The 24,201-nt window shown below is 43.2% G+C and overlaps 1 protein-coding gene across 2 annotated transcripts in view; it reads left to right on the forward strand.

Annotated features, from left to right (window-relative positions):
- The window catches only part of PIEZO2 (piezo type mechanosensitive ion channel component 2), a 455,534-nt gene extending 435,125 nt beyond the window's left edge, over positions 1 to 20,409 (forward strand). For both annotated transcript variants that reach the window (XM_036880702.2, XM_036880703.2), the window contains 9 exons: positions 4,322 to 4,480; positions 6,201 to 6,348; positions 10,460 to 10,648; positions 10,997 to 11,089; positions 12,374 to 12,546; positions 13,882 to 14,010; positions 15,198 to 15,277; positions 17,852 to 18,035; positions 18,904 to 20,409. In XM_036880702.2, the coding sequence (XP_036736597.1) occupies positions 4,322 to 4,480; positions 6,201 to 6,348; positions 10,460 to 10,648; positions 10,997 to 11,089; positions 12,374 to 12,546; positions 13,882 to 14,010; positions 15,198 to 15,277; positions 17,852 to 18,035; positions 18,904 to 19,156 (1,408 nt within the window). In that variant the 3' untranslated portion in view covers positions 19,157 to 20,409. The remainder of the gene's footprint in view (positions 1 to 4,321; positions 4,481 to 6,200; positions 6,349 to 10,459; positions 10,649 to 10,996; positions 11,090 to 12,373; positions 12,547 to 13,881; positions 14,011 to 15,197; positions 15,278 to 17,851; positions 18,036 to 18,903) is intronic.
- The last annotated feature ends 3,792 nt before the right edge of the window (positions 20,410 to 24,201 follow it).

A 24,201-nucleotide genomic window follows, 5' to 3' on the forward strand; every position in this document is an offset into this window, starting at 1 on the left:
TAAACCAAACAATACCCATGGTACTTGAATGATGGATGTTGATTATTTCTTGGACATTTAAAGGCACCAAGTAGGTTTCTCTGCCAGCCTGCACAGAAAATTTTCATTTCAGAGAAGAGACCTAAAGATGCTTTCTAGACCTACTATCTACTTTTACAGATTAGGATGGGTAAAATCCCTACAGCAGAATGTCTTGCCAATGGGTTTCAGCCACAGGCAAGTTCACTATGGATTCAGTGTGACAAAGAAATGACAGTAGAATGTTCTTGGGGTGAAAGGGTTATACCCAACTTTATTTCCACAGTGGCAGGTCAGTCACTAGAATCCCGTCCACTCAGAGCGAGTCTGAGTGCAGCAGGCTGGTCTCTGCCTCTGGGCCCCTCTGCCTGCACAGCCATCTCAGTCTCTGTCCTTGGTGCTGCCACCATTCCAGCCTCTGCTCTGCTCTCCTGCAGCCTTGCAGCCCTGCCACTGTGTCGAGCCCAGATCACTGGGCAGAGCTCTTTATATAGAGTCAATAGCAACGTATTGCCCACGTGTGTGTAGTGAGCTAGCCAACCAGGGCCAGGTGAGAATCCTGGTCACAGGAACCTTCACTTTGTCCACAAGAGTGATTCCCCAAAGATCTCCAGCTAAACATTGTTGAGTGTGTCTCCCAGCCCCAGGCCTCCTGCCCTCCTGTATCCTACACCTTGTGTTTGCTGTGCCTCAGCCCAGGGAAAGAATCCTGCACCTGCTTCTAGGCAGGTGTGTAAAGTAACATAGCCTACTGTTTCATCATGCATTGTGGAAAGGACTTGATTTTTCCAGTCCCAGCACAGAGCTGCAGAGCATGGATCTTTGCCAGGGGCCTCTGCAGAGGCCAGTGCTTCCAGAAGAATGACAGTGGCAAAGCCACAGAGAATCACTTCCACAGGATCAAATCACCTGCTTGTATTAGTTTCCTACTGCTGCCTTAACAAATTACCACAAACCTAACACTTAAAACAGCACAAATGCAGCATCTTACGGTTCTGTAGGTCATGAGTCTGACAGAAGTCTCAATGGACTAAAATCAAGGTGCCTGCCTGGCAGCATTCCTTCCTAAAGGCTCTGGAAGAGAGGCTGTTTCCTGCCTTTTCCAGCTTCTTGAGGACCAAGCCCCTTCCTCTCCCTTCAAAACCAGCCACAGTAGCTTAGCCCTTTCCTCGCGGCATCTCTCTGACCCTTCCACCATTGTCACGGCTCCCTGGGACCACAGCTGAGAGGAAGCTGACCCTTTAAGCTCACTGATTAGATTGCGCCCACCTGCATGCTGCAGGTGATCTCCCCACCTCAAGGTACTTAATCTGAATCACAGCTGTGAAGCCTTCTTTGTCAAGTAAGGGAACATAATCACAGGTTCCAAGATTAAGATGTGCACATCTTTTGAGGGGAGGCAGGAAGGATTAGTCTGTCAGCTCCACCTCTCTCCTGGGTTTTTGAAGAGATTAACAGCATGGCATCAATATCTTCCAAACCAAATACAGTTGGAATGTTTCTTACAGTGGCTGAATGAATGAAAGCTTCTCTGTGTGACTTATAATCCTGTATATTCAATTTCACATTTATTGAACACTACTGAACATCTGCTATGCACAGAGCAGTAAACCAGGAGAAAGTGACACCAACTTGAATAAAGCATGGACCTGAGCCCTTGGGGGGTGGCCCACACGATGGGCTTCCAGGGCTTCAGGCACTGTGACAAGCCCTAAAACTATGCCTAAAACTAATACAATATTATGTGTCAATAACACCTCAATTCTAAAAATAATACAAGAAATATTTAAAGATATTGAACAGTTTCATCACCCAAAAAATTCCCCTGTACCCTTTCTAGGCAACGCTTTTCCCTCACCTCCAGCTTCTAGTAACCACAGATCTATCTTCCATCCCTACAATTTTGCCTTTCCCAGACTGTCACATAAATGTAATCACACATCCTGTAGCATTTCAGGCGGGCATCTTTCACTTGGCATCATGTACTTGAGCTTCACCTGTGTCTCTGCATGCTTCAGGAGTTCATTGTTTGCTGCATAGTGTCCCACTGTATAGATGTACCATTGAGTGTTTATTCATACAAAAGTTGAAGGACATTTGGGTTGTTTCTACTTTTTTGGCAATTACAAATAAAGCTGCTATAAACATGAAAAAAAAAAAACCCTATGGCCACAGAGATCATTTCTATCTTTGTGGGTCTCACTCTGAGCCTCACCTAATGGTCATTCCTAAGTCATATATTATTATCATTGGATAATAGAGATTATCCTATCTTTATTTTTGTATATTTAATTCAAGATATATTGAGATTGGGAAGCCTTCAGTCTTTGTTGCCAGCATGTCAGTGACAATGTAATTCATTGACATGTCAAACCATGCCACCATTGTACCATGTGCACCATTACTTGTTAACTTTCCAAAATCATTTTTCCCCCTTCAAATATTCTTACTGAAAATTTAATTCATTATTGTGCAAAGGGAAAATATTTGTTAAGTCATACTCTCTATTCTTTTCAAAACAGGAAAAACATAAAGGAAGAAATAGATCAGGAGACTTAAAGTATACATACAAAAATTATGACTATAGGGTATAATATTGAGCATCAGGAAGCTCCAATATCTTGAATAGTTAATCTGATAAAGGACCTTTCTGTGTATGTGCACATCATTTAGCCCACAAATATTCAGTGGTTACCTACAGTCTACAAAGTACTGTGTGACAGGTGCTATGGGAAACTGAGTAAGGTGTGACTCTAGCCTCTAGCAATATATCATGTAGCGACTACTAAAGACAAAGGTTTACTGATATAGGAAACCTTACTTCCCTCATTAGATTTAGCATGATTAATTCAGGAACTCTAGATTAACTATTATTCTAAGGCAATTCACCTTAAGATCTTAAGAAGGGAAATGTTTATTCTTTATGATAAACATAGGTTGGTCCTTTTATAAGGAATAGAAGACAACACAGTTTTATGTCTTTGACTATAATTTTGATAAATATAGAATCCTTCTCCTATCAACTATTATAAAAATCCAAGGGCATTTCCCTGGAGATCTAAAAGAATGTTCTTTTCTAATGCTTTGCCAATAGACACAGTCCCTAGAAAGGGTGGGGAGAGGGATACTCTGTAATGTATCAGGTGTTTTTATTGATAATTTGTCAAGTGCCAAATCATGGTCAGATATATTTAAATTAATTGATTAGGATCTGAAATGCCAAATCTGGATTTCTCTACAGGGGAGATATTAATAAACAATATTTTTGAGATCTCTAGCTGTTGAGATCTACAAAGAGGTTCCTAGGACTCCTAGACACATGGGACACATGTTCCTGGCTGGTTCTTGTCAACTGAAGAATAGCTATTTTCAGTTAAGCAATAATATATGTCTTCTACCACTAATAAAATTAAAAGTTAATAAGATAAATCCAAAATCCCACATAAAGAGTAATATGCTACTTGTATACAAAACTTCAAACCTTGCTCTTAATTTTAAACACAGAAAAGATTATACCTAGGTCTTCCTATGTCAAAAGTCTTATTTTTAATTTCCTTTTAATTTCCTTGCAGAAACATGCATTTATCCAAAGCTGGGTCACTCCATTAATTATTCACCAGGAGAAGGGACTCCCATCTCTATTGTTGAGGACGTCATTGTGGAAAGGAAAGTTAGGTCATGGAGTCATAGATTTTCAGAGCTGAACAAAATCGTCAATAAAGACACTGATGTCTTGAGGAATAATGGCTTGTGGAACAAATGCCATAGCTTGTAAACATAACTGGAACCAAAATCCAGGCACTGAAACTTTGTTAATGTGATCTATCTTTATAGATGTGTAGCAAAAAAAAAAAAAGTTGAGGTTTCATGTTTCAGAATTTTCTCCTACATTTCCCAAATTATTGGTCCTTTCAAGTAAAAAAAAAAATGCATTTCGATTTTTTTGTTTGTTATGCTTTAATTTGGACCATGGTGGCTGCATCTCATTGTGAGAAAACATTTTTTAGTATGTTCACTTAACAATAATGTATTTCAATGACAACCTAAAAAACTGAATAATGCAGTAAATGTTGGAGGCACCATTCATAGGATTATTTTAATTATTAGATTTTTCTCACCCTACTTTCTGCCTCTGAGGTGATCTACTGTGTACAGAGAATTCCCTGGAATTAACTAATCTGACTGTAAGTGCCATAGGGGCAGTTAGGGTTTTCCGTTTGTTTGGTGTTTAATCCTAAACTGGAAACTACTTCTACCAGAAGAGTATTCCATTGTTTCACTTTTTTGTGTTTTTATGTTTTAGAAAATTCAGTCAGAACCTGGTTGCTCAGCTTTGGTACTTTGTAAAATGTGTTTACTTCGGATTGTCTGCCTACCAAATCCGTTGTGGCTACCCAACACGAGTCCTTGGAAACTTCCTCACCAAGAGCTACAATTATGTCAACCTCTTCTTGTTTCAAGGGTAAGGAAGGGACACTGTATGATCACAGCATTCACAGAGGGGAAGATGGCAAGTGAAAGGCATTTTGCTTCCTGTGAGGGAAGGAGCAGCAAGAGGAAGAATGCTGATGTGTACGATACAGTTCAGCCATACAGATCCTCGTGGAGCAACTCCTGTGCTTGGCAAAAGACAAGTAGCCCTCCGGAAATGCCTTTCTGTGAGAGTCGCCACACACCTGGCGAGGATGTTGTCTAGCATCTTCCAGATGGGTTAATTTTCTATTTCTATATCCTGCATAATGCCTATGATAATATTTTGTGATGAAAAGTACAGCTACATGATCTTTAAATAATATATTTCTGGACACAATGGAACAGAATATTTTGAAATCTGAATTATTCTAAAATACCTTTGGAATTTTGTGTACAATAAGTGCATCCACTGAAGAGGGCTGTTTATTCCACCTGTCCTCAACCTGAGTGCCACGACTTGCTTGTTCCTGGTAGTAACTTAGTTACTCAAATGAAGCAGGTTGGCTCTTCAACATGAGGATTTCACTCATAGCGTCTCCTATCTGTTCCCTCAGAAATTCTGCCAAAGCTTAAGAAGTCAGGCTACTCATAGCACCACTGGCTCCTAGCTTGCCCCAAACGTGTGGACTGGTGATTTAGTCACAGAAGAGGTGCCAAGTGTGCTCAGATGTTGCGAATGGTGTTCCACTCAGTGTAGTCCTGTGTGTGGCCTGATAGTTCTTCCAGGGTTAGCATTCATTCACATGGCAGAGCTGAGTAACCTCGGGAGAATTTCTCAGTGGTAACCCCAGCCACTCTGAAGGCCCTGGATGACCTGGGTTCTGCAGCCTAGGAGAAGCTCTGTGTCAGTCAAACAACAAGGAATAGTCCCAGAAGAGGGGAGCCCAGGGCAAGTCACGCCCAACTAAAGTATAAATAGAGGCTAAGCCAGAGCCCATTAGCCTTAGTCATCTAGTAAGTCCAGCAGGTGGGGCCCTACTGCATGCCCCATGACATGATGACATGTCCTGCTCCCCGACATGTCATTCACCCTCACCTTTCACTTACCAGGTACACAAGCTTCCCTAGCTTATTCAACAGCAAAGCCCCAATAATCCATAATCCCATGACCAATAGATTCTTATAACATAAATAAATGTTTAAAAAAATAAAATAATGGTTATTTGCAGAAAATATATCTTAAATGTATAGAAAATACTAAAGACAACTAAAAAACTATTGGAAATAATGACTTCAGAAAAGTTGCTGGATACAAAATGAACATATAAAAATCAGTGGCATTTCCACACACTCATAACAAAACATCTGAAAAAGAAATAAAAAAAACCTATCCCATTCCCAATAGCATCAAAACAATGAAAGACTTAGAAATAAATTTAATCAAAGAAGTGAAAGATCTATGAATACTACAAGACTTTGATGACAGAAATTGAAGGACACACCTTCAAACATATTTAAAAAGGGAAGTCCAGTTTGTTATGACCATCAGCCAAAAAAAAAAAAAGAGAAGAAATGGAAAATACTAATCTATATATTAGACTTATAGTGAAAAACAATTGTAGTCCAAGTTACATCTTACCATAAACGATACCTTGAGAATTTTTTCTAAGTCATGAAGGCTAAAACAATAAGGAACTATGTGATTCCCAGGGTTGGAGAGTGACGGGGCCATCCCACACTGACTCTCTAATGGATGTGGTTTCTGCCAGGTTCCGCCTCGTTCCATTCTTGACGGAGCTGAGGGCCGTGATGGACTGGGTGTGGACAGACACGACCTTGAGCCTCTCCAGCTGGATCTGCGTGGAGGACATCTATGCTCACATATTTATCCTGAAGTGTTGGCGGGAATCGGAAAAAGTGAGCCAACAAAAATGCCTTCTCCCTATTTGTTATTGATTGGTTATAAGATTAATGTGAACTTCCATAAGTTTCATGGCCAAATAAGTGGAGGCAAGGGCAAAACCATAAGACCTATAAATGTCCCATCGGTTTCTAACCCCCTAGAGTTGAGAATTTGGGACTCACTACTGCCTTATTCAACAATAGCATCCAGATGTGTTCTTCTTTTGGCAACTGTATATTATAGATGTTCTAAAAAGAAGAAATGATATATTGCTGTGTGATCCAATAATTCTTAAATGGCTCATTTGGGGGAAGGAATGTGATATGTTGGAGAAAAGTGAGGTCAGGTGGCTTGGACTCAGCTCACACTCTGATTCACTCTTTGATGAGGGACAATTTAACCTCTTTGTGCAAAGAAAATTGAAGTGCAGATGTTTTCTGATTCTGCTAAGTTGAATATTAAGGTTTAAATATGGATAGAACTACACTATTTATTAGATTTTTTCAAAAGTTTAACATCTGAATGAGGAACCTGTTGCATAATAGCAGTAGAAATACCCATCAAACATTAGCCAAGGTGGTATGAAATGTCTTTTTTTTCTTATCGTACTAATACCTTTTCTGGAAAAGTCCCTTGTAGTCCATATACTCTTTAGTGCATGCAGTTGCTTCCTCTGAAAATTTCAGCTTTATAGTCATGGGTCTATTGTAGTATGGCCTCTCTGTTTATGATGGTTGTGGGGGTAAAGGAGATGGGCCTGGCAGTAGACTTAAAACTGTATTGTCCTGCTCTGATTTTTAAGAAGCAGAAGAGAAGATGTAATGACAGAATATGAGAGTCATTCAATAAAAGGTGCATTGAGGACAGCAATCATGGTGACAAGATTTAGAAATCATGACATATGAGGAGAAGTAAGAAGAACCAAGAATTGTTCGGTCTGAAGTAGAAAGAAATGGAAGGAGGCAAAAATAATAGCTAGTTTTATCTATTTGAAATATTGAACAATAGATGAAAGATTCAAACTAATTAGTAAGGCTCAAGAAAAAGGAATTTAGACAAGTAGGCAACAGTACTAGTAAGTTTCAACTGAATATAAAGAACTTTCTAACACTCAAAGCTGCCCCACCACAGACAGGCCACCTCAGGAGGTGGTAGTTGCCAGAGGTGTCCTTGAGCACGCCAGGTCACGCAGAGGAGACTTTTGTGTCAGAAAGTGCTGTTGTACCATTCACTCAGCAGATACTGTATTGGTTGTATATTGCTGCTGACAACTACTTCAAATTGAGTGGTTTAAAACCACACCCATTTTCTTTGCTCACAGTTCTGTGGGTCACCAGTAAGGGCTGGGCACCCCTGGACAGACTTGCCTGGGGTCAGTCCTGTGGCTGCTGTTTCGGAGGGACCGAGCATAGGCACGTGAGAGGCAAGGCCAGAGGACCAACTCAGAATGGAGTGGGTAGGTAGTAAGGAAAAGACAAGTAGAGAAAAGTAAAAATTCTTAGTATCTGAGCCAAAGGAGGAAGTCCGGCTAGCAATCTGGAAAGTGTAGAATCAGAGGCACAGCTGAGTGAGTCAGCAGGAACACAGAGGAGCAGCCATCCATGCAAAGCTGGAGGAGGAGGGACAGCAGTGAACAGACTCAAGCCCGATGGCCTGCCTCCTGCAAGAAGTCGTTGAGATGAGCAAGGGTGGGGCCAGAGCCTGCGGAAGCTCCAGATGCTAGGAGACAGTGCTTCCTCTGGGTGAGGAGGACGACTCTTGACAAGGGGCTCTGAATCACAGCTTATGTAACTGCCCCCCATGCACCTGGTTCCACAGGCACACCTGTCAGTGAGGGGCGGGGCTGCCCCGTTTGCCAGCCCTGCATGCCTTTCACTGCCTGGGAGCCAACAGGTGACAGCTTTCTCAATACTACAGTGAAGTGGTTGCACCCATTCATTGTAGTACTGATGAAAGAGAGGGTTATTCTGGCCTTTGCCCAATGAAAGACTTGCAATTATCTTTTTTATTTTATATTTAAGAAATAAAAAGCCTCATTTTAATGTATCACCTCTACTTATATACTTAATGTTAAGTCAATGGCTGTTTGAGAATATCAGCCTTTTAAATCACATAAGGTAAAACTTTCTCAGAAATGTAGTCAGGTGGGAGGTTAAGTATTAAAGGAGTCCAAGTGACTCCGTCTCCTGTTCTCTGTCCCACCAGAGACAGAAGCAGTATCAGTGACAATCACTTGTCCCGTGTGAAGCAGAAGAGTAAGCCCCTTTTAAATGTTAACTTTTCCCGGGGATTATTCCATACTGACTCTAGTATGTGTTTGGGTCTTTATGGATACACCCTGAGGCAAGAACATTTTCCTGGAAGGCGAAGGGCTGCCTTGAGCAGGCACAGTGCAGGGCCTCCCTCCTAGTCATTTTGCAGTGATGTCTGCAGGCACTTCCCAGAGCACTGGGAAGCTGGTGGGACAGGAACCAGGATAGGAACGGCCACAGGACCCACCTAGGACAGGTGAAGGCACGGTGCAGGACGGGAAGGTCACAACCCCTTTGAAACGCGAAGGTGAAAGTGGCCTCATAGGTCAGAAAGTGTCTGCATGAGAAGTGCACAGGGCATGAGCAGGAGGAGGGGAGCAAAGGGCCTCACTTCAGGCAGGAGAAGGCCTCGCTGTCAGCAGAGAAGAGTGGAATCTTCTTTAGCTCCATGGAACTCCCTGTCATGCGACACCAGATGCTGCAGGAGTGGGGCGGGAGGCCTGCCCTCTAAACTTGCCTCCCAAGAAAAGAAGGAAAGCACGAGTCTGTGTGTGTGAGAGTATATACACATATATTCATTTAAATTTTTCAAATATTAGTTTTTCTTTCAAAATATAAAGCTATAAGTAACAGTATCAAATTCTAGTGCAAAGATAAATTAAAATACAGTGCTCGACCTGCGCTTCACAGCGCTCAAGCCCTCACAGTGGTTTAGGAGCAGCATCTGTGCAGGAATCCACACTGTCTCCACACCATCCTCTGCCCTCCAGTCTGGCCGTGTCCCCAGGTTTCCATCTTCAGCAGTCACTGAGGGTCAGACTTGAAGAGCCTTTGCAGAGAGTCCTTTAAGTGTGCGGGATGTCTCTGCTGACTCCCAGACAGCTCTGCTGGTTTGTAACCTAGAGCTCAATGCCCACAGCTGGAAGGTGGGTTGTTTCTTATCTTCACCCACTCAAGTGAAGGGATCCCTCTGGAGGAAGTGGGAGCCCCAGGATAAATATCACAGCCAGGTTGGGTGTGGGGACAACCACCACGTTATGTATGCAGCCTAACCTCAAGGGTAACCCTCGTCACTGAGAAGGTCACTTCTCAAGGTCACTGAGAAGCAACATTTAAGCGAGGAAACACAGAGCTGAAAGTGTTAATACCTCCAGCAAAGTGCCTCCTGCTTGCCTGCAGTCTCTGTGTTCAGTGCTAGTGGGTCCTCAGTACAGCAGATGGGAGTGCCTCCGGCCCGACCATGTGCCCTGCCCTTGTACAAGACAGTGAGACCTTGTGTAACACATATCAGCCACCACCACCAACCCAGCCACCCAGCACAGCATCCAAACCTGGGCCTGTGTGGAGTCACGGTGGTGGAGGGAGGCCTTTTCTGTCCCTACAGAATTATTGCACGACTTGAACGATGTTGTCTTTAATGACCTGTGTCATAAATGAAGTTAAAATGTTTTTCTACCCACCAAGTCAGGGAGCAGTCATTTGACAGGCACAATTTTTGCGTATTCAGGAATTTAAAATACAATGTCTTTCTCCCACATGATCCCTTAAAATCAGAGACTTTATTCAGCAGAGTGTTTGATCCCTTGGCCTGTAAGGTCATTGCAAGTAAAATCCACCTGATAATTTTCAGGAGGAAGTTGCTCCGGTCCTGTTGGTCCTTGTAGTACTACCATGGGGACAGGTGGGGAGTTCGTTACAGCTTCACATCACCACCTACCTGTGTTCCCAGGTTGGATAAGGCCGCTGTCCCCACTTAGAGCAAGCAGGGAAGAATCAGGACTAACTACAGCGCCAGGCCGTGTGGGAAGAGTGCTCGCCCTCCCTGCCTGCTTCTCGGGGACAGTGGTGGAGACTATGAACTCCTCTCTTGCAGAGATACCCTCAGCCCCGGGGGCAGAAGAAGAAGAAAGTGGTGAAGTACGGCATGGGGGGCATGATCATCGTTCTGCTCATCTGCATAGTCTGGTTTCCTCTGCTCTTCATGTCCTTGATCAAATCTGTTGCTGGAGTGATCAACCAGCCCCTGGATGTCTCAGTCACCATCACCCTGGGAGGGTATCAGGTAATTGCTGTGCACTTCCTCCAGGTCTCCCTCACCTGCTGGCACTTCACCTAACAGTAGTTTTTCCTGGAACCACCTCCAGGATGTTTAGTTGGGTTTTGCATATCCATATTTCCTATCTATATTTTGACTTCACAGCAAGTATGTGACATATGAAATAAGGTGCAGAACATAGTGAAAGAATAGTTGTGTTCTGGTTTTGAGCACAGGACTCATCACTTCAGAATGAGATCTGGGAAGCCAACTGCTATTGGGTACCCAATATACCATGTAAATATTCTTCTTTTAACCTAGGATGCAGAGAAGAGCTTGGGAATATTGACAGTATAGTGTGTCTTTGTTTTCCAGCCTATTTTCACGATGAGTGCCCAGCAAAGCCAGCTGAAAGTTATGGACCAGCCGAAGTTTAATGAATTTATGAAAGCTTTTGCTAGGGACACTGTAAGTAAATGCATATAATCGATCTGTCTGAAGACCTCTCATTGAGGTGAGTGTAACGAGCTTACTGCTTGTCGTATTATCCACTGCTTTGCCATGACTTGCGGTGGGAAGAACCTTTTGGGGTTATCAGCTGTACACAGCAGATTCCTGTGTACTTTGATAATCTGAGATATTACATCTATATTTGTGGAAGTATGTGTTAAAAGACATAATTTTAAGTCAAAACATTTAAATGTGAGCTCTACAGATATTGATCCTTTTTTGTATTTTTTAATTTTTTAAATTATGGTAGATATCGATCACCTTGACCAGTAGGGCTACTCTGGGAATCTATCCCAAAGATACGTGGAAATATGGGAGTAACAAGATATGGAAGAATCTCTATGCAGGTGCCTGCTTGTGATACCACTTTCTGTATTAGTAAAAACTGGAAGTAACTGATGTGCAACAAGGAGGAACTAGTTGAATAAATTACGGCAGAAGTATTAAGTGAAGGCGATGGCACCGGCTTCCTGGGACGGTTTGTGTGGGAGAAGGGAGCTACCACTTTTTATTTTATTACACACTACATTGCCTATTTTTCAGGCAACTTCTTTTGTAAAATAAATTAATCATTACAAAGACTATGCATAACATGAATTTTCTCAAGATAAAACATAAATGGAAAAGGATACACACTCTTGTTTTCTAAGTGATTTTAAAAAAAGATACACATCCCTTCCTGCATAAAGCAGTGACAGTGTTCTGGTGGCAGAGTTGTGGCTAATGTTTTCCTTTTCTCTCCATTCCAAACTTTTAATATGACAACGTTTTTCATAATTAAAATACGCTTTACAAATAACAATTTTTATTTAAAGAGAGTCATTAGCAAGTGGATGCTTTTCTCTTTTGTAAATTTATCAGCCTGTAATGCGCACTGCCCAAACTAATCAGATGAGCAGCTATGAAGACAGGGCCAGGACGTCCTGGATGGATTAAATTTGACTGTCTCATGAGAGGGAGATTCCCCAATAGTTGGTAAATTTCCTTCTCTGTGGGAAGGAAAAAAGATAGTAAATCAAGTGGTTTTTCTTTATCACTTAATAATAAATTAAGTGTGTGCCAGGAGCTGTCCATCCCTGAGGGTGGGGGAATGAAGTTAGTACCATGGAACACACCAGACAATCCATCACCGAGACTTGCCTTTCATAGGAAGAATGCTGTCTATACGGTTAGAGTAATTACTTTCTTTATACATAATCCTATGTATGATCTATTTATGCATGTGTATTTGTGTGCATACAGGGTGCTATGCAATTTCTGGAAAACTATGAAAAAGAAGACATAACAGTAGCAGAACTGGAAGGAAACTCAAATTCTTTGTGGACCATCAGCCCTCCCAGTAAGCAGAAAATGATACACGAACTCATGGACCCCAGTAGTAGCTTCTCTGTTGTTTTTTCATGGAGTATTCAGAGGTAGTTACTGTATTTCCATGCATAATTTCCCTTCCCCCAATCTAAACTCAGGGTGGGGGTGAGGGGTGGGAGGATAAAAAAGGTCAATTAGTGGGGATCTCAGTTGACAGGACACTTTGGGGACATCATTCGGTGTAATAGCTAACATTTTCATTTATTAAATAACGATTTGCCTGGGAATCCCTGACAACACTAAGAATGTCTCAGTTTCTTTTTTCTACTAACTGAAGTTAGTAGAAAATGAGCTCTGTGAACAAGAGAGAGGGAAAGAGAAAAGGAAAAGGGTGATGACTTAGAAGACGAAACATGAGTCTGGATGAACTGTCAGATTTCCCTGAATGGCTGAAGTTTGGTCTTAATAATAAAGAACTTGCAATCTCTGGGACCCTGGATTCTCACTGGCATCCTACCAGCCTGTGGAAGCCTTGGAAGATCCCTCCAAGCATGAGGAGTGGGAGCAGCATGGCAGTCCCAGCAGGGGAGAGCTGGGGAAGGCTTCTAGCCCGGCCTGAGCCAGTGGCCAGCACGCAGCCGCTCCTCACTTGTTGAGACAGAGCATGTCTCAGGAAAAGGTCTTGCATCCAGAAGCCTGGCACATTAGTGAAGTAGTTTGGGGACCTCAACCCCATACTCCAGGTGATCGGCTTGGTTTCTTTCCGCGCAGTCCCATGAGCTGGGACTCTCTGCAAGCTTATTTGGGCTGTCAAGTGATAGTTCATTTGGGTCCATGATTCCAGCTTCTTGGATGGAATTGAGAAAGAGTCAGGATCAGTATAGAAGAGAGCCTTCTCAAATCTAAAGTGAATTCACGAAATAGTGAAGAAATATTTCAGGATTATAAGAACTCTCTCTTTAATCTTATGTTCTCCTTTTAAATCTCCCAAATTCCTCATATGGGATTCTGCACTGCCCAAAATTTACTTCCTAGCCTTTTCTTTGAAGAGCTACCAAAAAATAACATTAAAAATCAGCTTCTGATTGAACATTCTTCTTAAACGTGGATTCTGTTAGTCACAGCAGAGACTAATTTCCCTAGGTTGATACAGAAGAGCTTGGAAATTCATATCAAAGCTTCCAGACGGTGTCTCTCTTACTGAGTGGTCTGTTTTAAAGGGGCCAGTGGCCTCCCTGGGTGTTACTAACTTGCTGGCCTGACAAGTTGGACAGAATGATGAGGTGGACAGAAAGGGTTGGGGTAGACAATTACAGACTGAGCAGAAACTTGGTGAGATTAATAACATGAAAGTCAGGTAATCTTTTAAATCTCTCTTCCAGACTTCTGAATAATCACTGACATTGAGTTCTTTTCTGTTTTTTTTTTCTTCCCTTTCACAGAAACATGAGTCTGGGTGCAAAAGCAGAAATAGCAACAGATAAGCTTTCTTTTCCTCTTAAAAATACCACACGAGAGAATATCGCTAAAATGATAGCTGGCAACAACACAGAAAGCTCAAAGACGCCGGTGTGAGTTTTTTTAAAATATAGTTTTAGTAGGTGCATGTATCTGGTACACAGTCTCCATTTACAGATTCTCATGTGCAAGAAATGAAACTTTCTTCACTCTTGGGTAACTCACATGAATTTCTGCTTGGGGATCCCATTGTGCTAGATTAAAGCAACTCTGCTCTCCTCCGTTCCCACCCTCAGGCTGCCCTGCCCAGGGAGTATTGAGCGTCTCTTCGCTCTCGTCTCTCGGTTGCAAACCTTCTCTTATCTGACCACCAAAAGCCAGGGAAAGACCTCACTCTCCTGGGATACCTTGCTTCTATTATTACTCCTGCCCCAGAGTCACTAAATGTCTGACTGATGAACAGGAATTGGGGGAGCCAAGGGGTAAAGGGAAATTTGGGAAGAAAAACTGTATCTTAACATATTATTCTGCCATATAATTACTCCACTTCAAATAAATTCAAGCTATGATGTTGAGATTCTAATATAAGTAGCAGGAGAAAAAATGCTACTAGTATAAAGCTACGAAAAGCAGCGCTCCAGCCATCCACCCACTCCTGCCCAGTTCTGTCCTCCAGTCTGGGCCCTGCTTTCATGTGCTGCATGTATGTGAGAGCCACCATGACACTGTCCTCAGGTGGGTTCCCTAAGATGGCCTTTCTTAACGCATCACACTGAAGGGCCTTGAAGATGGTCACATCCTCCCCCATCTTGTCCCAGGTGAGCACAGGTCTAGCAAGATGGACTGACAGGCTCAGACTACCCACTCTGCTCGTCCAAGGCAGAGGTTGGGTAACATCCTGGTCACCAGTTCTCTCCTCAGTCGTCACTCTTGTTACTAGATTGATTCATGCAGTCCACTTGGTTATAGATGTTCAATGCTATTAATGATAGGATCCTAGCAAGAAAGACAGCCCATTGCTTTAGAAACATATCTCACAGACATGAGAAAATATTTCAGCCACTAACTAGCTTATATATAAAGTTTACAGGAGTATCTGGATAGAACCTGATAAATTTGAGAATTCTGTGTATAATGGAAATCCATAAATTATGATAGAACCACACATTGTAGAGATATAGGAAGACTTTTGCCATTACTCATTTGATACAAGGTCAAAAACTGCAGCAACTAAAAATCAATTTATGTGAATAAAACAACTAAAACTTAACTACCTCTTTTTTTTTTCCTTAATGCACAGGACTATAGAAAAGATCTACCCATATTATGTGAAGGCACCTAGTGATTCTAACTCGAAACCTATAAAGCAACTTTTATCTGGTAAGAATGAGAAGGAATTGCTTCAGAACTTTTTTTAACCCTTCTCTTATTCAACTTCTACAGTTTGCATTTTCAACCTTTATCAAGCTATTTTCAAGTTTTCATTCCCTGTGTGATATGACTTGTTCACTGGTCAGAAGGACTCAGATGCCAGGGAGCCATGTTCTTCACTTTCTTTGCTCACTGACACAGAACCTGATTCACTTAAATCCCCATTTGGTTACTTTTGTTACTAATTAATCAGTGTGTTTACTTGTTTCTGTGAGCAGCCATATCTTTGGCAGAAAACTGTCTCAAACAGTATTAAATATGAAGCCTCACAGTCAGGATGAGAAAGGATAGCAGGAAATGTACTCGATTCACCCAAGGGTGATTAAGTATTAGTAGCAGTATCTAAGGACTGTATTGTTCTGATATAATGGTGATGGTAGTAAATTGAGGCTTTGGGGTTCTTTTAATTATCAGGCTTTGTCTAACCTAATCATTTACCCAGACCAGAGTAGATGCATACCTAGGGCAAAGGCAGACAGAAAAGACAGTCATCCAATTCATGTCCACGCACTCCCCGATGTGGATGGTTCACTGGCACCAGGCAAGGTGCCAGGCCCCAGACATCTGGCTCTGTGAGGCTCAGGTTGAGCTGGAAAGAAAGAAATATAAGTGAATAGTGAGCAACCCCCTTGAAGAGTGTGAGAAAGCAAGGCAGGACAGAGGGCTTGGGGGATGAACCCCGGTGGGCCCTACACCTGTGTGCTCTTCCTCCTCAGCAGTCAGTATGGATAGCAAAGGAGGAAGTTGTAAAATGCTCTGAACTGAGGTGCTTCCATTTCAAACCGGAAAGGTTCTGGGAATGTTGAGTCTGAGAGTGCAGGTCCTACCCTGAAATGGTCCTGTCCCTCAGTAGGCTCCTCCCATCGGCTGCCCCTCAGCAGGTCATCTCCCCCTGCTCCCCAAGCCCTCCAGAGGCCACTCCTCAGCTTCCTTCCTCCCCTTAGAAAAATGTCTCCAATTTTCCCAGGTGCCTTCCTCCTTCCCTTCAGTCTCAAAGACAGTCGACTCCTCTCTCCTGGTAAGGCCACCCTGTGCCTGTGCCCAGACCCCCTCTCTCTTCCCTGCCTGCAGCATCGTTACCCCCGTGCTTTCACATGCTGCCCCTCTCCCGACACTGGATGGTCTGCCTGTGAGTGGTTTGAGGTCCAGTCTAGGAAGTCCCTTTTCCCCAGACCATGGGACCTGGGTGCTCTCAGATCTGACCACACAATAGCTTACCTGATGAACTTTACTGAGTTATGTTAAACCTCCACAAGGCCTAGGTAGCATAGGTTGGTGGTTGTCACCAGTTCATGGTGAGGAAACTGAGGCTCAGGGTGTGAATTACTCAGCTGAGGTTATATGACCCATATGTGGAGGAACTAGATCCAGACCTGGGCCTGTCAGGGCCCATCTGGGTACAAAGCCAGATTCCCCTCTCAGAATGGTCTCTAGACTCCAGAACCAAGGTCCTTCCTGTTCCTGGGCATTCCTAGTCATCCATCTTCTTCCTGGGCAAGGACTTTATCTTCACCAACAGACTGAAATTCCTCAGTCTCCATCCAACCAGCCACCAGCCAGCCAGCAAAAGGAGGTGTATTGCCCAGCATTGCCCCAGATTCCTCTGATCTGAGAACTTAGCATGAAATCATACAATAAACAATAATAAGAAACCCCTGACATGCACCGAGCTCACAGTACACCCCACAGTTCTCAGGGGAGGCCCTAGTATCACTGGCAGGAGTGCCCTCTCCTTAGAAAGACCTACGCAGAGAACTCCAAGCCTTTTGTTTGCCATCTTCACTATTCTTTGACATTAACCCTATGCTCCAGCAAGCACAATTGCTGACCACACATTACGGGTTTTTAGAAGTTTGCACAGCTTCATGCCATTGGTCCTTCCTGAAATGGCCTCCTCTCCCCACCCCATCTCAACCTATTGAAGTTCTCACTCAGGAAAACTGAGCTCAGAACTCTGGGAAGCCTTCATAGATCATACCAAGCAGTAGTAGTCTCCCTAAGCTAACAGACTGTGTCAGTCAGTCCTGGAGTGGTTGCCTCATGCCCAAAATTTGTTCCTGTGTACATGGCCTTTTCCCACTGAGATATGGAACCATTTCTATACGCACTCTGTGACCCCTTATCACCTAACAGTGTCTCCCGGAAGACACTCAGTAAATGTTGGTTGTATGACTGAAATAGCCAATGCAATCAGAAGTCCATGATTTGGGTTTTTAAATGTGTAATTAGTTGTTTAGAATTATCAGCAAAATTAGTCAGGTGTTGGGTCTGCCTCTTGCCCTGTGATTTGGCTGCCATGCACATGCAGCAACAATGCCTGCCCTCTTTTGCGAAACAGAGAAACCCCAGACCCACCCCAAGCCCACTTCCTTTTCTTTCACATTGTTAACATGCCCATATGCCCTTCTCATCCTAGCACCATATGTTATGGATGGTAGCCAGGTTTGCCATCTGAGAATTGTTAGCATGCATTAAATCCTAAAATTCTCATGTTAATGTGATTTCAATGTTCTCCTCTTCCAGAAAATAATTTCATGAATATTACCATCATTTTGTCCAGAGACAGTACAAGTAAAACTAACAGTGAGTGGTGGGTTCTTAACCTGACTGGAAATAGAATATACAATCATCAGTCTCAGGCCCTGGAACTGGTGGTCTTCAATGACAAAGTCAGCCCCCCCAGTCTGGGGTTCCTGGCTGGCTATGGGTAAGGATCGTTTAACAGCTAATGGTTAGAAGAGTCTACTTCTGTATCATATAAAGTTGAGGTTGGGAAGCCTTTTATCTTTTTGGAATTCTTGAACTTTATAGCTACAATATTAAAACTCATATACCCTTGGCTCTTCATTTAAAAAGAAAAAATGAGAAAACAAAGTTCCAAAGAAGTCAAAATGCCTGGTTAATGGCAGGAGTAGAAGCCATAAATATAAATAAAGAAGCTTCTTAACCCTACACCTTTCTGTTATGGCGTAGTTTGATGCCATTGAGGATTTAAACTTAAATTGGCATAGGGTTATCTCTTTTCTGCTTGGATTGCCTTCTGACTTTAGCAGACGTAAAAACCTGTGGTCAATCAGAATCACAGTTTTGGATGTGTTTTGGAAATTATCATTTCACCATGTACTAATGCTTAAATCCTAAGACACATACACACCCTACAACGTATGAGAATTTTACATTCCTCAGAATGAGCCTTTTCAGAAACTGGCTACCAAGAATTAGATCCAGAAAAGTGTATACAATTGCATGTCTACCATATATATTATGTATCTACCCCTTATGTTGTTTATGCATATAATATATACAGTAAACTCACCTGAAGTTCATACATGAAACTGTTAACATTGGTTATATCTAGAATGTGAGATTTAAGAAGACTTTCATTTTTCAAATCTTGTGGTCCTGTAATGTGTAAATTTTTTTTTTTTTTTACAAAAACCATGACTTTCCTTTTTAATAAGAAAAAAGTAAATTTTTCACCAAAGGGCAAAAAAATTAGTCTGATAAGTTTATCATACGTGTTCTATTAACTATATTTAACTGCTGTAGACAATTTCTACTTAATTGTTTTTCAGTATCATGGGATTATATGCTTCAGTTGTCCTCGTGATTGGAAAGTTTGTCCGTGAATTCTTCAGTGGGATCTCTCATTCCATAATGTTTGAAGAACTTCCAAATGTGGATCGAATTTTGAAGTTGTGCACAGACATTTTTTTAGTTCGAGAGACAGGGGAACTGGAACTAGAAGAAGACCTCTATGCCAAATTAATATTCCTGTACCGCTCGCCAGAAACCATGATCAAATGGACTAGAGAAAAAACAAATTGATACTCTAGGACACAGACTGCAAATCAAATCAACATTTGAATTTTCAGAAGCAAAAAAAGCACAATATTCTCATAAAAGCTAAGCATTTCTAGCAGGATGGAAATTTGGTCTCTCTTCTGACAGGTGACCAAAAGGAATGGTTTCATTTTGCAGTCAAAGCTACCTTCCAGCTATGGCGCTGTTGAAAAAAGGTATTTGTAATTCTCTTTCTCTGAAATCAGGGCTACTCGTTTTCTGTTTTAGTCAAAGTGTCTTGTGTTCTGATGGACTATGGGAAGGGACCATTTATGGGCCTCCTCGTCGGAGAAACAGAGAAAAGGAATTAAGAAGGAAAGAGCCTGTTTTTCTGTATGCAGACTGCTTCCTGGCTGAAAAGATGCTACAATGCAATACACAGCGCTCTGTCGCTGGCGTGAAGCTGGGGGAGGAGAAGAGATGGGACCAGCACACCCCGTGCGTGCATGCAGCGGCAATAGGGGCTGAAACTCCGGATGTAGTTCCAGGGGAAGAGAGGGAGGGAGCCGAAGACCCATGAAGATACCAGTTGAAGGATAAGCCTCATTCTAAGCAAAAAGATAACATTAGTGACACTCTTACTGCCTTATCTTAATTGAAGACTAATAAGAAATCTTTCCATTAAACACCAGTGACTTCTCAGGAAAAAAAAATAAGCAGCAAAAATATGGCCACCGGCTCCGCTGAGGCCCAGCGGGTAGCTCGCTGCAGTGGCGGTCGCTGTCTTGCTTAAGAACCGCGAATGCAGCACGAGGCAGGACGTAAGGACTCCGGAACTCCTCACTGATGGGGTCTCGGGCGCTCGCTGCCTCCTGCACCCCTCATGCTTTAGCCCTTTTCAGTGATGTAACTGTTTTCCCAGTCTGTGACATCTTCCTTCCTGTTTTTCAGGAATATCAAAGAGTTTACATATTCCAATTCACATTTTTACATCTGAGACGGGTTTTTTAAGTTCATAATTATGGAAGAAATATGTATATTGAGCTTGGGGAAATAAAAAATGGCCTTTTCTTAAATTATTATTATTGGTAATACATCTTCTTCATTAAAAACAATGTAGCATGAAAATTTATGATTGTAGTTTTCATTCCATATTAAAATACAGTTTCTGAGAAGAATCATTGACTGGACTAGAATATGTCAAAAAATGATTCTATGTAGTTTGGGTTCAGGACTGACTTAAAATATTGGGTTCAGGACTGACTTAAAATAAAGTACATCTTGCAAAGTCATTTTAAGGATGTTCTTCATTCTGCCTTTTTTTGCATGAAATAGGAAAAGTGATTGTTTTCGGTACTATGTACAAGTTTAAAAATCACCTGAGATAAGAATCTGCTTCTTACTGGTTTTGTTTTGTTTTTTTCTCACGTGGGTGCTGTATATGAATAATATAAGCAGGAAACAACTGGTAAATTAATTTCCAAAAAGAAAACTATTCTTGTGAATATAGAGATTTTTTAAATAGAAAAGTTCAAACAATATTTAGTGTTTGTTAGAGAATTCATGTTTATTTGTTCTTCAGCTGTGAAAGCCAGCATACTTCCTTCCACCCGCTGAAATAAACCAAACCACTGGTGGGGCCCTTTGGACCACATCCTGATTTCCAGACTACAGGAAGAATCACTGTGCATATTTCTGGTTGTGAATTCTTTCTTTTAAGAAGTCTCCCAGAGAGCACATTCACAGGTATAACACATCTAGGAAAATATAACACTGTAATGAAACGTTACATAACATCTAGGAAAGACCCTGGAAGATGCTTCCTTAAAAGTAAGGTCAAATACACCAGAATGGCAATATTTCTGAAGAAAACAATTTCCAGGGTTCAAGACAAAAACTGAGTATAAAAAAAAGATGGGAGTACAGAAATGTGGGAGGACAGCGCCTCCTCCAGGGAGGCATGTGCCAGAAATCGCACAGAGCATGAGGCAGTGCCTAGTCCCAGCTCAGCCACCTTCGGGATGGGAACTCTTGGGCCAGCAGGTCACACCTGACCTCAGCCTCGTTCATTGATCTGAAGGGATCAGCGAGCTGTAACAGCCGCGTTACAGCTGAGCACCTGCTGAGGCCCAGCAGATGCCCTTCCCGACGGCGGCCTGCCACCTGAGATTGGACTCTCAAGGTAGCCTCTTAGATGGATGGTCACTGAGGACATTTGGGGGAGTGGTCCCAGGAGTTACACGGGTCAGCGAGGAAGCAGGATCCAAGAGAGGGACAAACTGACCCCCACGCAGCTGCCAGTGAGCTTCACCCGCCTGCGTTGTGCTCAGCACCTGGGGTAGCCCTTCCTGGTACCAAATGAAGACATGACCTCTGGAGGCCACTGTCCACAATTCACTGCCACAGCCACCCCAAGTGGGGCTTCACCTTGGACGAGGCAGGAGCTCACTGCCTCTGAGAGGCATGGCCCAGACCCCTACGCTCACGCATGTGGAAGTGCACAGGGGCACAGCCCAATCAGCCCTTGGGCCACTCAGATCCCCTGGCTTTTTCTGCTAAAATTATAAGGTCTGATTTCACAACAAATGAAGGATCTCCAGCCCCACAGCAGAAGCTGGTCCTGCAGCCATTTATGAGGCTCATCATCCTTCCCCTCAGCCACCCATTCCAGTCTCCCCTCTGTGGTCCCCTGATGGGGCAGTGAGCCACGCAGGGGGTGAGCCAGCCCCTCCTCCTTGTTGCCCGGGTTCCAGCCCCCTCAGGCCACAGCCCTGTGTCTCTCTGTCTCACGGTGGAGAGCCAGGCCCCCAGGCGCCCACATATCCTTGCTGTAGAGCAGCAGCTCTCCTCTTTCCTACTGCTGGGGTGAGTGACCCCGGTCTGCAAGGCGACCCGCCCTTGCCTATCTTATTGTCCATCCAGTTTAGTCATCCTTTCTAAAACAATTATTTCCCTTTTTCTCTAGTTTTCAAATTCTGATTTCTATTCTTTAATGTCTTCTATTATTTTTTAAAATTTATTTCAGTTCATCTGGAAATACTGGATTATAATCTCACCCATTTTGTGGGCATATCTTTCTGGCAAACTTTATCATCCCTAAGGACCTGAGCCTGACCCTATTCTTTTTTTACTGATGAGAATTTGATTCAGGTTTAAGCGCAGTCCTTGTCTGTGGCTTCTCTGTGACATTAGTTTTCCTTACTTCTGGGTGGGGGATGGTTCCTCTGGCTCCAAGGCTCTGGACGCCGTCCTGCGGTTCTGAAGTGCTCACAAGCCTACCCTTCCTTTCTGAGTCCCCTGCGCCCATCGCGGCCCTATGTTCCCTGCCCACCTTGGTGTGGGCCTCCCTTCCCAGTATCACCTGCTCAGCTCTATCCTTGTGCCTGCACATGAGGCTGGTCCTGGGCAGGAGTTCAGAATGGTTAGTTTTAAGAATCTGTAGGCCTAGCCCACCCAGCCCCCTCCAGCCCATGCTCCCTACACCCTGTCTTCACTCATGAAAGGGGATTTGCAAAATCTCTTGTGAGTGTGTCCAGGGGTCACGGGTATTGCCTGGCCCCAGATCCACCAGCCAGGCCATGCATCTCTCTTCCTCCTGCGTGGTGTGGCCCCACACACCTGTTGTTGCTACCACAGCATCTGTGGGGCTTGTGCCTGCTGGCCTGGCTCTTGCCTGTGGGTTTTGGGGACAGGGAAGGAATAGGAAATGATTTAGGAAGCATCAAACTCCAGGCTGCTGTCCTTCCCTGCGCTAAGTCCCCTCAGTGCAACCTTAAACACAATCATCAACAAAGAAGGTGAATTTAATTTCACAATTAGGTAAGTCTGAAGTTGCACTGCCCTACCAAATGAGTGATTTGGCATGAAGGTGCTTTAGGATGCCCCTTGTGTGAGCACCCCACTTGTCAGCCCTCGCTGGGCCCCAGATCCCCAAACCCACTTTTGGTATATTCCCTGTTGGGTTAAGTAGTACTGAGCACTTTTCATCAGTCCCATCTTCATGCCTCCCCAACACTTCCTTCTCAAGCTATCAAGTTTCCAGCAGAGAAATGTCTGGTGAGACATATTCCTTCTCCACAGGAAGGCACCACTGCACTTTTTAAGCAATGGGAGAAAGAGGCCGACGGAGGGGATTGTCCCTCTACACCACAGTTGGCTTTTCTCAGGCCTCCAGCCCTGAGGTGAAAAGGCCAGGTGGGTGCAAAACCTCACAGTCTACTAATTAGCATAGCATGTGAGAACAAGTTCCAGGTCTACAGGGCCAGCCAGGTGAAACATGGGTAACTGAGCAACCCTCCAAGGAGTTGTAGGATCTCTCATACTTCTTCTTTAACCTAAGAATTTGATTTTTTTGCTTAATGGTCTGGTCTTTCCTTATCCTTGATAACCTCATAAATTAGCTAAGATGAACAGGATAAGGCTAGAGATATGGACAATATAGAAAATACTACTTCAAGATCAATGATTTTATAGACCACATTTTGATGTTATGACTTTTCTATCAATCAAACTGAGACTGGTGGACCACTGTTTGACACTGACAGTTGGCCAGTCTTATATGGCTCTTCACTGTTGACCCCATTTCACTCACAATGACAATAAGCATATATGCTTCCAAGCCAGACTATCAAAGGGGAGACCACTGCACTTGGATCCTGTCCCAGGGTTTATGTCCTGTGTTCCCCTGGATAAACCCAGCCCAGAGGTCCTCCATGGCTTGGTCATTTGTTCTTAACCACATGTAGGAGAAGGGCTTTCTTAAGCCACAGAAATCATCAGCCACCCCTTCGGAAAGCCTACTCTTTGGATCAGCCAAAAGGCAAGGAGAAAGGGGGATCAACCACTTTCCAGGATGTAGGTTGCCTTTCTGGTCCTGACTGTGATGGATGTCCCAGAATGTTTTGGTCGGAAAGTGAAGGTGAAGTGCTCTCTGATGTGTGACTGGTGGACCCCTCCCTCTTTGCTGTGTCTTCAGAGAATTTTAGTCACATGCTGACATTTTAGTGAGGACAGGTCCCTTGCTAAGGGCTTCACATGTATTCTTTTAGTGCTTGCAGAAAACCCAAGGAGTAGGTAATATTTTCCTCATT

Source organism: Manis pentadactyla, chromosome 6 (assembly GCF_030020395.1).
Source record: "Manis pentadactyla isolate mManPen7 chromosome 6, mManPen7.hap1, whole genome shotgun sequence".
Lineage (NCBI taxonomy): Eukaryota > Metazoa > Chordata > Mammalia > Pholidota > Manidae > Manis > Manis pentadactyla.